Below are 12,500 nucleotides of genomic sequence, written 5' to 3' on the forward strand. Positions count from 1 at the left end.
GACACACAGACAGACGGACACCCAGCGTGCCAGTACTCACGTCCTGCATGAACTTGCGGCAGACGGGCCGGATCTCCTTGCTGAGCGTGGCGCTGAACATCATGCACTGCTTCTCGTGGGGCGTCAGCCGGAAGATGTCCTGCACGTCGCGCCGCATGTCTGCAAGAGACGGTCGGAGAAACGACAACAACTTAGGTCCTCCGCTGCCCTCCCACCGCCACACAGAGCGGTCACACATGGCAGGAGCGGCCCCTCCTCAGCCCTCGCCGGTCCTCCTCCTTTACCGTAATTTCCCAACTATTAGCCGAGGGGTCATACATTGATTTTACAAACTTTCTTCAGCTATGAAAGTTAATACATGGGGGCAGTTAATATGGTATTGCGGCTAATACAGAGGAAATGAATGTACATTAAACAGACGATCTCTACAGTCGCAGCAGGAAGATGTCCTGCATGTCACAAAGGAGGTTTGCCGGATGTCCTGCATGTCACAAAGGACATTTGCCAGATGTCCTGCATGTCACAAAGGAGGTTTGCCGGATGTCCTGCATGTCACAAAAGATGTATACCAGATGTCCTGGAACTGTATGTTGAGTCAATAGGCGTGTTCGACTTGGACTGAGTCTGACTTGGTCTGGCTTTCTACGTAAACGTGATCTTCAGAGGATAGCCGGGAGGAGCTACAACAGAGGGCAGCTCATCCCGGACAGACCGGCTACAGTCTGCCTGACGTGACTTGCGGGAGATATCGCAGAATGTTGTTTGCAATAAACACAGCAGAACTTTCATTCTTACTCATTAAAATGAGCATGATGACTGACTAAATAAATTCTTATGATGTAGTTTAAATAAACCACTGTTGTCATACAGTTAGCAGGCCTGCATTGTAGCACATAAATTCAATATCAAGTGTTTCCCCTATATGTGTGTCTATCTATTTAGCCAACAGCAGAAAATAACAGAATATCCAAACGTTTTCAGTAGGCTAGCCTACAATTGTTGCAGAAATCAAGTATAAGAAGGTATCCCTTCGATTTCTGTTTATTTTCGCATATTCCAACATAAGGAAGCAGCATGAGACTCCCGTCATAATAGTTATGAGGACATTCCTCCCAAATGGCCCGGTCACGTCTTTGAACTGACGTCATGAGGCCGTGTTTTAGCTCGTGCAGCTCGTGGAAGGCAACTGCAAGATCTGTCTGCAGGCTAAGACTCCTGCGATATTTTAAGGTCATGTGACATGGTGTCACGGTGGTAAGTCCCTCCCCGGCTGACAGAAGTCGGACAGAATTTCTAACCAGCAAGCATTGCGTCCATCCCAGTATGCATTGTGTTCAACCCAGCATGCATCACATCAAGTCAGATCTGCACAGATCTGCCTCAAGTCGAACACGCCTATTGCGCAACTAACCACAGCACCCTTATGACATTCAGGTCCGACTGATGACAGGGACCCAGGTTCTGGCCTGGCCTGCCGTCATTCTCCCGAATCCCACCCCATTTCTCTCTCTCCCACTTACTTCCTGCCGGTCTCTGCACTATCCTATCATAATAAAGGCCAAAAAAAAATAAATATCTATATAAAGAAACTAGCATTCCTCTCCCCTCCTCTCCCATTTTCTCTGTGTTCCTCCTCTTCCTCCTCCTTACCCAGCTGCTCCAGCATCTTGTCGCACTCGTCCAGCACAAAGTGCTTGACGGTCTTCAGGTTGAGAGTCTTGTTGCGGACGAGCGCCAGGATGCGGCCCGGCGTGCCCACCACGATGTGCGGGCAGTTCTTTCGCAGCACCTCCTCGTCCTTCTTGATGGAGAGGCCGCCGAAGAAGACGGCGCACTTGACCGTGGGCATGTACTTGGAGAAGCGCTCGTACTCCTTGCTGATCTGGAAGGCCAGCTCGCGCGTGTGGCACATCACCAGCACGGCCACCTGGGAGGGTTAAGGGAGGACACACAGAGAGAGTGGGGTGAAAACAGAGCAACAGGCAGAAGGACAGTCATGAACGAGAGACAGACAGAAAGTCACCATTGAGACACAGACAGAGAGACAGACATGAACAAGAGACCGACAGACAGACATGAACGAGAGACAGAGAGAAAGAGAAATGAACGAGAGACAGAGAGAAAGAGTCATGAACGAGAGAGAGAGAGAAAGAGTCATGAACGAGAGAGAGAGAGAAAGAGTCATGAACGAGAGACAGAGAGAAAGAGTCATGAACGAGAGAGAGTCATGAACGAGAGACAGAGAGAAAGAGTCATGAACGAGAGAGAGAGAAAGAGTCATGAACGAGAGAGAGAGAAAGAGTCATGAACGAGAGAGAGAGAAAGAGAGAAAGAGTCATGAACGAGAGAGAGAGAAAGAGAGAAAGAGTCATGAACGAGAGAGAGAGAAAGAGTCATGAACGAGAGACAGAGAGAAAGAGTCATGAACGAGAGAGAGAGAAAGAGTCATGAGAGAGAGAGAAAGAGTCATGAACGAGAGAGAGAGAAAGAGTCATGAACGAGAGAGAGAGTCATGAACGAGAGAGAGAGAGTCATGAACGAGAGAGAGAGAGTCATGAACGAGAGACAGACAGAAAGAGTCATGAACGAGAGAGAGAGAGAGAGTCATGAACGAGAGACAGACAGAAAGAGTCATGAACAAGAGAGAGACAGAAAGAAACGAGAGAGAGACAGAAAGAGTCATGAACGAGAGACAGAAAGACAAATCCACAGATAAAAAGGAGGAAGAACAGCATAGAAGGGGTGAGAGAGAAAAAGCGAAAGAGAGGGGTCAGTCAATAAGAGTGAATATGACAGGTCAGGTGCAAGAGCAAAGTGAAGGAAAGAATAGGACGAAGAGATGAAGTAGCCCAGGAGAGATAGAAGGCAATGAATGAATGGGGTATAAGTGGGGGTATACTTAATATATGGGGCAACTGTTTGAGCAATGTTGCTGCTCCTCATTACTGTGGTTGTATTTTGGGCAACAATTAATTTTCTGAACTTTAATCATCAGTAGGAAAAAAGTCATGATAATCCAATCAGAGTAAGTGGAACGGGTCATGTGGTTGCCCAGCAACATTGTTCCAAAAGTTGACCCATGTGTCATCACCTTAAGATGAATTTAGTGTGTTTCTGAGTTAAATACGCGACTTATGTCAACGTGCCTGAAACAGTCACTAAACGCATGAGTTAAGGCATGTCAGCTCAGGTGTGTCTGGGTTTCCTCACCTGTCCGTCAACGGGTTCGATCTGCTGCAGGGTGGCGAGTACAAACACAGCTGTTTTGCCCATACCCGACTTGGCCTGACAAAGGATGTCCATACCAAGAATGGCCTGAGGAATGCATTCGTGCTGGACTGTGGACACAAGCGGTCAAGGTTAAGAGCAAATAGTCAAAGGGAATTACGCATCATTTTTTTTTACTTGTGCAAGGCTGTGTGTGTACTGTGTGAGTGCAATTCAATTTAGCATGGGCCATAGACTTAACAGTTAATGAGACGATTTCAGAACTAGATAGACTTAGCAGGGAATCAAAGGAACAGGTGTGGCGCTATTTATAGTCATTTGAAACAAATGGTGTTTGCATTGGAGGCACCTTCGGATGGATGTTCGAACCCGCAGTCGACGATGGCTCGGAGCAGTTCTGGTTTGAGCAGGAAGTCGCGGAAGCCGGAGCTGTGGATGGAGACGTAGGAGCCCTTGACTTCTTTTTTGCCCGCGGGGGTCACGCTCTCCGGGGCGGTCTGCGGCTCTTCGTCGTCCTCGTAGTCCAACAGCTCAGTCTCAACGTCGTTCTCGGCCATGCTACAGAATAAGAGACACATGAGCAGTCAAGAACGCAACTAACGTTTTTCCGCCAACGTTCGGGGTCTTTGGCAACTGGTAAGGGGTGACACATGTCAAGGAAAACAACATTCGCGTCAAAGATCTTAGAGCGTAGCGCTCTGTAATCGTTGATTCGTGTTCACTATCGTCAGTAGGCCCATCGAAGGTAACAGCAAAGTGGACTAACGTTACCTGGACTCAAGGTGAGCGCAGACTCCCAATGCCAAGTCGCCAAACGTTAACTTAACGCTTGAAAGAAGCCTGACGTCGTAACGCTAGATCTAGTAGCCGGACGCATTCGGTTCGTAGCCTGAGACCAGCTAATAACATGCTAACGACACAAGTGGAAACGTCATCATTATTATGAATGAATGAGCTCCTTACCTAACAGCTAGGCATGCGAGAACCACTTCCTTCACACACCATCGTTTTACACGATGACTTAAATGGGAACATTTATCTCAAATATCTTCGACCAAAACAACTTTGGCTAATGTACCAAAGGGATCTGAATAGACTCAAAGCTGAAAAGCAAGCCTAACAGCTGAGCAATAGACACAATGAGACACTCAGGCTAACTGTTAGCATATCCATTCAATCTATGCTAACGTAGACTAACTCAAACAACATTTCTGTAAGGCGTCCCTTTTAAATACTGCAGTGCTATAGGGACTCTACCTTCGTAATGACATTTTCAAATATCTAGAGGGGCAGCTGAAAGTAATATTCAAAACATCTTGGCCAAGTTCACTGCGCCATTGCAATGACCAAGCTAGCTAGCTAACTACAAGCTAACAAGCGTGAGGTCTTCGGATGATAGTTTGCAAACATTCTCTCAAATCATATGAATATAACGTCATCAGTTGATATATCCCATGTAACCTCAAGTCCAGTGATGGCTAAAGTGAAAATAATCTTGCAATACTCAGTGGTCTGGGATTCATTCGTTCCTTCTTACCTTTCTGTGTTGTATTCCTTCAAACGCGACTTCAGACTGCTACTATGCTTCACATGGACAGGCCAAGTTTATCGTTTTCCCGGAAGTTGAATGTTGTAATGTACATGGATCCTATTGGTTACTTTCAAAGACAACTGTCTTGCTGTGAATTAAAAGACAACGTGATTGGTTGCTTCAAATGTCCATTTGATAAGTGGGTTTGGTCGATCGATGTCCATCGATGCCCAGCACCAGTTTTCTTTACAATTTACCACGTGCAATATAAATATTTAATATAACACTAATAAATACTAACCCTGTCAAATCAGGTTTATTGGCTGGATAAAGGCAAGCCTTTAAATAAGACGTACTAGCAATGGTTTCGGGGTCTTAACAGATGTTTGATGACACGGGCAACTCTTGCTTTGTCCACACGGGGGCGCTAGGGATTCGAGTCTGACAGTTGTCTCTGTGTTGTGAGACTACAGTGGAAGATGCTGAGGGACACTGGCTGCCATAGGAGCGCTCAAATGTTTAAGGCTTATGCATGAGGGTTCTTTTAAAATATAAATTGTTGTTCATAAAGCGCATGACATTGACAGAGCATTATTGTTATTATAGCAGTCAAATTGAGGTAGACTGTTATTTCAGATGGCAGGAAGTTTAACGAGTTCTCAACTCAGTTTCCATACAGAAGTTGAATTATCGTTCATTGGGCACATCGGATAAGCGTTTTCCACTCAGAGATTCATAAAGGCTGTATTATAGGCGTATGTTGCAAGACATGATTTGGCTACGTTTTTCAACAAGGCAAGATAATTAATTATACAAAAATGCAGTAGGCCTAGTCTAGGTATTATCACAAAAAATCACCTGCCCATCTCCATGCAGAATGAAACATGACACACCTGATTGGTTCATGCTGCAGTCATGCAAAATTATTGTCGCAACTTCAGCCAAATCATTGGTTACAGACATGTCTGTCATAGTTCTGACGTCTGTGCGTGTGCTATGCCTCATTGCAGAAATTACCATAGGACACGGCTTGTAGGCTACTGCCTAATGCCAGAAAATGGCGCCCTGTGTCATAGCCGAACCGTTGTGTTTGAGCAGTGTATGCTGATATTATATCATTTCTGCACCAAACTGCATCTATTCAAAATTCTGAGACAGTCGTCTGGATAGTAGCTGGAAGTGGCCTACAAGCACAACCGTGAATGGGCGGTGATTTGGGAGGTGCCATTTATTGTAGGCGTTGCCTGTAGGTCTCCTTGAGGAAGCTAGATCTGACAGCTCCGATTTTTTTGTCGTTAATTAACCAACAGCAACAGCGAACCATGTACTGACCGACGTATTCACACATCTATTTATTTTAAAGGCTCGTTCCAACAGGCGCAAAGATAGCCAACGCGGAATGATAAGACATTTCTCCGATGATTATAACGGGAATGACACTGTGGAGCCACGAGTCGTCCGGAGGCTGCCGCTATAATGGAAACGGAATTCAGGTGGGCATCGCATTTTAATATGTTCATGGCATTTAATTTGTATGAACCGTAATATTTTGTTTTGGTTCTGATAGCCTACGTGGCGTCATGTTGTGTGTTGCGGTTAAGAGTCTTGAGGGGCAAATCGGTAAAGGGTAAATCGGCAAACAATGCTATGAGATTCCAGTACATTAGGCTATGCACCGAAGATCAAGCCTACATCTTCGTGTAGCGACAACGATGCTATACCCAAATCATACCCTCGAGTAGGCTAGCCTATAAAACTATTAGCAAGGATATTTCCATCAATATTAGGGCAGCCTTTCGTAATCCAAGAAATGGCGAAAAGCAGAGAAAAAAGGCAGTCCTTTCCATTTTACGCGCAACGACGCGCACGGAATAGAATGCATTTCTTCTCGGCCTAATTTCCTGTCATACCGTTATACAACCAAAACTATTTATCCGATTTCATCGGCTGGGCTTTGAATAGCGGTTTTAGATTTCATGTAGACCTGTCAACGTTATTGCATAGCGAAGCTGGATCGTGGACAGAGGCATCCCCCCGCAGCGAGTGCTTGTAGCCTTCGTTCACAGGTAACATTCGCGTCAGCGTTTTAGAATCACAGGCCACCACAGCAAAAACTGTTGGCTCAAATGCATCTGAGACACACACACACACACACACACACACACTCCTTGGGAGGCCCCATGGCAGACTATAGTCCGCGTGTGGTGATGCTGACTCCATTATCACGCTTGCGGACGTCCAATTGACCCACATTGCATGCCGTCAGAAAACGAGGCCCATGTCCTAGCCTGGTCAAAGGAGGCTTGAGTGACACAGCTCGTCTTTCCCGGCTGGCTGTCACTGCAGGCAGCCTGGTGAGCCGACACAACACAAAAATGGCTGCTCATCATTCTACCCTCCTGATGCTCTCTCCCCCAAAACAAGTGCAACTGTTAACGTGGCGAGATTTTTTTTTTGTATCGCGAAATTATCAGTGGCGCTGACTATGGTGGTGATGTTGAGAATTCAAAAGATTGTTGCTGACTAATACAAAAGCCAGTGCCATTTCCCTACCCTTCGTTTCTTTGAGGTCTCCTTAAGGGGAAATTGGTTAAAGAGATTAATTATCTCGCTTCTCCGTCTGATTTTACAACAGCGAGTGTAATTACTGATTGTAGATCAGCACACAGACTCTTGCTGCAAGCCCCCTCTATTCAAACCGGTGCCACTTCATGATTGCAGAGTTGATGATTAGACTCTACAAAGGAGTCTTCACGCGGTCTATCTCGTGTGTGTGTGTGTGTGTGTGTGTGTGTGTGTGTTGGAGGGGGTGAGGGTGGGGGGTTTGGATTGTCAGACTCTGGTCTTATCTCCCAAACCCACTCACTGAGGCGAGATCACACAGAGAAACCTCCGAGCAGTAATGAGATCAGTTCGGCCCCATTGCTAATACACACACACACACACACACACACACACACACAAACACACTTCTGAGCACTGTGGCTTTTATGTAAGAGTGCCCCCCCCCCTCACGGTTAACCCCCTGATGTACTTAAGACACACTCATGTGAAAAAGTGACAACATTGATATCATGCCCAAGGAAAACATTGAATTCGTATAGGGCATTGCAGGGTATTTGTTGTCTTTCAGTTGAGCAAAATTATACGGCTTGTCTATTTTGCTCCTCCTCTAACAATGTGACAGATTGTCTATTGTTATTGTAGTGGAGATCAAGTTTGCAACTATAAACCCTAATGAAAGCCCTAATTGAATCAGAACCAGCTCTGTGTTTGTGTAGAGTCACACCTCTGGGAGAGAGTGTTGTCTGTCTGTCCTGCTACAGTGTGAACCTTGAGAAGGAGAGAGAAACTCTATCAATCTGTGACAAGCTTCATCCTCACCATACCCCGCCACCCTGTCAACCATGTGTGTACCAGCAGGCCATGAGAAGAAGCAGCGAATAATATTTATACATATAATAATAATTTATAAATGCACACTATTTATACATATAATAATCATGTATAAATGCACACTATTTATACATATAATAATAATTTATAAATGCTCATAATATTTACTAAAAGCTCTTTTGGTAATGGCTGAGTTATTGTAATACAACACACTTTCCTGGTCTAAAACAACAAATTAATTGTAAGTCATATATAACATATGATTTCAAACAGTGTTCCCAAACATTGTGTGTTCCACCACAGAGGGCTCTAGCTAACCAAGACCAAAGCGGAGTTAACCAGCGTGCTGCGACAACCACCACAGAGGTCCTTCCCCTTAAAGGAGAAGTTTGGTGTGATATTGACCTAAAGTGTATTGAAACATGATACCGAGTGTGAACTTTTGTCTCATAGCTCATCTCGGCTATGACAGAAGGTACTGTCTGTATAAATCGTCTTGTAAATAAACTACTAGTGCTTTTTCAAAGTCTCAATGTCTCGTTTTAAATGTCAGGGCCCTCAGAAGTCTAGCAATGAAGTGTGGAGCTACTTTGAGCCTCGTAAATGGTGTAAAACAGTGATTTATTTGCATGGCTAGTCCGATGCCCGAGGCACCCCCAATAGAAACTTGTTGGTAGCATCGGCTAACTAGCGCCAGATTGCAGGGGACAAGCCGAGATGAGCTATGAGACAAAAGTTCACACTCAGTATCATGTTTCAACACATTTTAGGTCAATATCACACCGAACTTCTCCTTTTAATCGACACAACAACGCCCTTGTGGACATTCCAAAACATACAGTCATCTCTTGACTACAAGTGTTGCAGTTCATATCTTTCCACTGGAAAACGGTCACATCTTGTGAGACGTGAAGCTGGATGTCAGACTGATCTGCTCAAAGGCCTCTGGGTGGTCAGTCGTGCCCTGCTCTGGTCAGGGGGACCTTGTCCAGAATTAATTTATCCACAGTGCCAAGGCTTAGCATCCCAAAGGAACCTCCTCTGGAGTCTGTGCCCCCTTTGATACCCTCGTCGTGGGCATGTTAAAGAGACGGGCACCCTCCCCTCCTGACTCTTTGATACCCTCGTCGTGGGCACTGCCGTGTCTGCCCTCCCGTACCTCCGCCACCTCTCTCCGGAACCCTCCAGGCCCCCTTCAGCGCCACGTACGGTTCTGCGTTCCCCGTAGAACTCCTGACCAACCACATGTCCCTTAGTCTCACCCCCCCCCCCCCCCCCCCCCCCAAGCTCTCTCCGGAACCCTCTAAGCTCCCTTGAGCGTGTGTCCGCGTTCCGCGTTCCCCGTAGGACTCCTCCTGGCCGTGCCTGGGTGACGCTAATGCTCTGTGAGAGGACGGGGACACACTGACCCAGGAGTCCTCTGTCTGGTCCTCTCTGCCGTGGTCATTCCCCCGGGCCACGCTCATCTCCACAGCGAGTGTCGTTGCTGTTGTTGTGGTGTTTGTTTGTTTGTTTGTTTGTTTGTGTGGCTCCAACTATGAGGCCGCAACTATGAGGCTGGACGGTTTTGATTGCAGATATGGCTGCTTCCTTCCTTTGAAGCAATAATACTGAACTTGAATGAACTTGAACCCTGGTTCACTGATGATACTTGCATGGCACACAATACAGTATTTAGTCCAAATTGTTTTAGAAGATGGATTTTCTTTTCTTTTCTAACAAAACTTTTAGACCTACATAATCTCACAAGGTCAACGTGGAAGCATAGTCTTTTATTAGTCTCATAACTCATCAAGCCTGATTATAGTGCCTACTTTAACATCTATTTAAATAGTTTCTTTGACATTTTAAAGGATACTTGCTTTGCTACTCAAGTCTGCCAGTGCTGGATTGCCATCCCATTGCTGGAGGAGACCATATGAAGCTGCACATTATCAGGGCCTGGCTGTTGTGCGTGTGTGTGTGTGTGTGTGTGTGTGTGTGTGTGTGTGTGTGTGTGTGTGTGTGTGTGTGTGTGTGTGTGTGTGTGTGTGTGTGTGCTCAAGTGTCTGGGTGGAGATGGATCAAGTTTACAGCCGATGAGCTTTTGATCCCAAGGGACAGCAGGGTTTGCCTACCACTTATTATTGAGCTCAATGGTGTAGAAGTCTCCAAGGTTTTCAGCAGGGTGGACCACTGTGTGTGTGTGTGTGTGTGCATGTGTGTGTGTGTGCGTATGTGTGTCCTGTGTCCGTGTGTGTATGTATGTGTGCATGTGTCTCTGGCGTAATACGTGTTTGTGCATGTGTGTGTATGTACATACTTTGCATTTGTATGTGTGTGTGTGTGTGTGTGTGTGTGGCCATTGGTTGGGATGTTTCCAGGTGTGACTGGTGCAGGAATGTTCTGTCCTGCTGGAAATAAAACAACCGTATTTGCCACACCTATGGGTGGGAGAGAACATGCGCGCACGCACACACACACACACACACACACACACACACACACACACACACACACACACACACACACACACATCTATGAGTGGGAGAGAATGCTGGCTATTTTCAGCTTAGTCACCATCCTCGCTGGTCGCTCAGTCTTAGTCTGGATGAGATCAACAGTGAGATCATGCGGCTTGCTGGGTTTTACGGTGTGTGTGTTTGTGTATGAGACACAGAGAGAGAGAGAGAGAGAGAGAGAGAGAGAGAGAGTATGACAAAAAAAGTATGATTGAGATGAAGATTGAGAAAACGTGTGTGTCTTTGTGTACATGTGTGTGTGTGTGTGTGTGTGTGTGTGTGTGTGTGTGTGTGTGTGTGTGTGTGTGTGTGTGTGTGTGTGTGTGTGTGTGTGTAGTACAGGAGTTGTGTCTGTGTATGGATGAATAGCTTGTATATTTGTTTTCATGTTGCTGTAACATTTGTGTGTGTGTCTGTCTTTCTGTCTGTCTGCGTGGGGAAATTCAGACATCCCCCTAGAGCCTGTCATTTCACACAGTCATCAGAGGAATATTTTTAAACATGACTGCATCTTACCATAACATTCACAGCATCTACACACACACACACACACACACACACACACACACAGATGCAGGCTTTTCCAGTGGAGCTGGCTCCACACACACATGCTAATGAATGATCAAATCCGTGAGCTGGATTTCCTCTAGTAGATTTGGCTTTGTGTCTGTCTCTTCAGGAGAGTACAAATCCCCATTCACACCACAATAACTGTAACTCTCACCACAGGAGCTGTTATTTTGAACAAAATCTCTCTTGCTTCGAAAGAATAGCAAGACATAAAGAAAGCAGAGCATACACAGTACTCAGTGTCGTCGGGCATCACCTTTAAATCCGGCGAGTTTTCACATAGATCTCCGCTTCTCGAGTACTGTCGGTACGAAACAAAACGAAAACAGTCGGTTTACATGGGAGCTCACGGACTTGTGCCCCCAGAGTGTAGCGCTGTAGCTTCCTGGCTGCATTAGCTGGCTGTAGCAACTCAAGCTAGGTAAAACCGATTGTTTTCGTTTTTTCTGTACTGACAGCACTTGATGACCTCGAGATACAGGGATCTATGTAAAAACTCGTCAGGTTCAGGTTTAGAGCAGTCGTGTAAATGTGCAAAAGCCTGGACCAGTGTGTGTTCAGTGTGGGTCCAGTGTGGATGTTCACACTGGTTTATTATTGTGTTCATCACTGGCTGTGTTCAGTAAATGGGCCTTAACATTGGGCCTGTAGTCATCTATGGAAGCAATGGAGTAACATGAAACTGACTGTATGTACTGTACTCACGTATGCATACGCGCACACACACACACACACACACACACACAGAGAGACAGAGAGTTTAACAGCTTAAACACATACACTGTTAAACACCATTTCTGCATTTAAATAGCTGCTTAAACACACACACACACACACACACACACACACACACACACATGCACACATGCACACACACACACACACACACACATGGATGAGAGAAGGAGAAGAGCGATTAGAGTCCTGTCCTTAAAACCTCGTCTCATTTTATACACTGACCGCTCATTGTCTCTAATCATCTCAGGGGCCCGGCCTGGCTGTTGTTCAGGACGCCCATTAATTCAGCCCAGGAACGGGTGCTATTCATGGACAGAATAAAAGAAGAGAGAGAGAAAGAGAGAGAGAGAGAGAGAGAGAGGCAATTAAACCTGAAGAGGAGGGGTAGGGGTGGAGGGATAACAAGCCTTTTGGCAGCCATCAAGGGTCCTCGTGTCCTGGACGCGTGTCCATTAGCATTGAGATGGGCAGAGCCGGGGTGTAGACGCTGGAGAGCAGAGCCAGGGGTCACGGTCAACAGACCGGATGGATGCGAC

General features: G+C 46.0%; 2 protein-coding genes across 2 annotated transcripts in view; one reads left to right on the top strand and one right to left on the bottom strand.

The window, feature by feature from the left end:
* The window catches only part of ddx39aa (DEAD (Asp-Glu-Ala-Asp) box polypeptide 39Aa), a 10,670-nt gene extending 5,827 nt beyond the window's left edge, over positions 1 to 4,843 (bottom strand). Inside the window, exons 1-5 of the mRNA XM_076288167.1 lie at positions 4,766 to 4,843; positions 3,578 to 3,786; positions 3,211 to 3,338; positions 1,651 to 1,927; positions 41 to 159 (exon numbers count right to left, since the gene is read on the bottom strand). Of these exons, the coding sequence (XP_076144282.1) occupies positions 41 to 159; positions 1,651 to 1,927; positions 3,211 to 3,338; positions 3,578 to 3,785 (732 nt within the window). The 5' untranslated portion in view covers position 3,786; positions 4,766 to 4,843. The remainder of the gene's footprint in view (positions 1 to 40; positions 160 to 1,650; positions 1,928 to 3,210; positions 3,339 to 3,577; positions 3,787 to 4,765) is intronic.
* A 1,253-nt stretch (positions 4,844 to 6,096) lies between these two features.
* Positions 6,097 to 12,500, top strand: part of LOC143118481 (EVI5-like protein) — a 29,150-nt gene continuing 22,746 nt past the window's right edge. The window contains exon 1 of the mRNA XM_076279540.1: positions 6,097 to 6,252. The gene's annotated coding sequence lies outside the window, so the exon portion shown is untranslated. The remainder of the gene's footprint in view (positions 6,253 to 12,500) is intronic.

This window comes from Alosa pseudoharengus, unplaced genomic scaffold (genome assembly GCF_046254945.1).
Source record: "Alosa pseudoharengus isolate Yale_2024_CS ecotype anadromous, Long Island Sound unplaced genomic scaffold, YU_APseudo_1.1 YU_APseudo_1.1_scf_1, whole genome shotgun sequence".
In the NCBI taxonomy this organism is placed as follows: Eukaryota; Metazoa; Chordata; class Actinopteri; order Clupeiformes; family Clupeidae; genus Alosa; species Alosa pseudoharengus.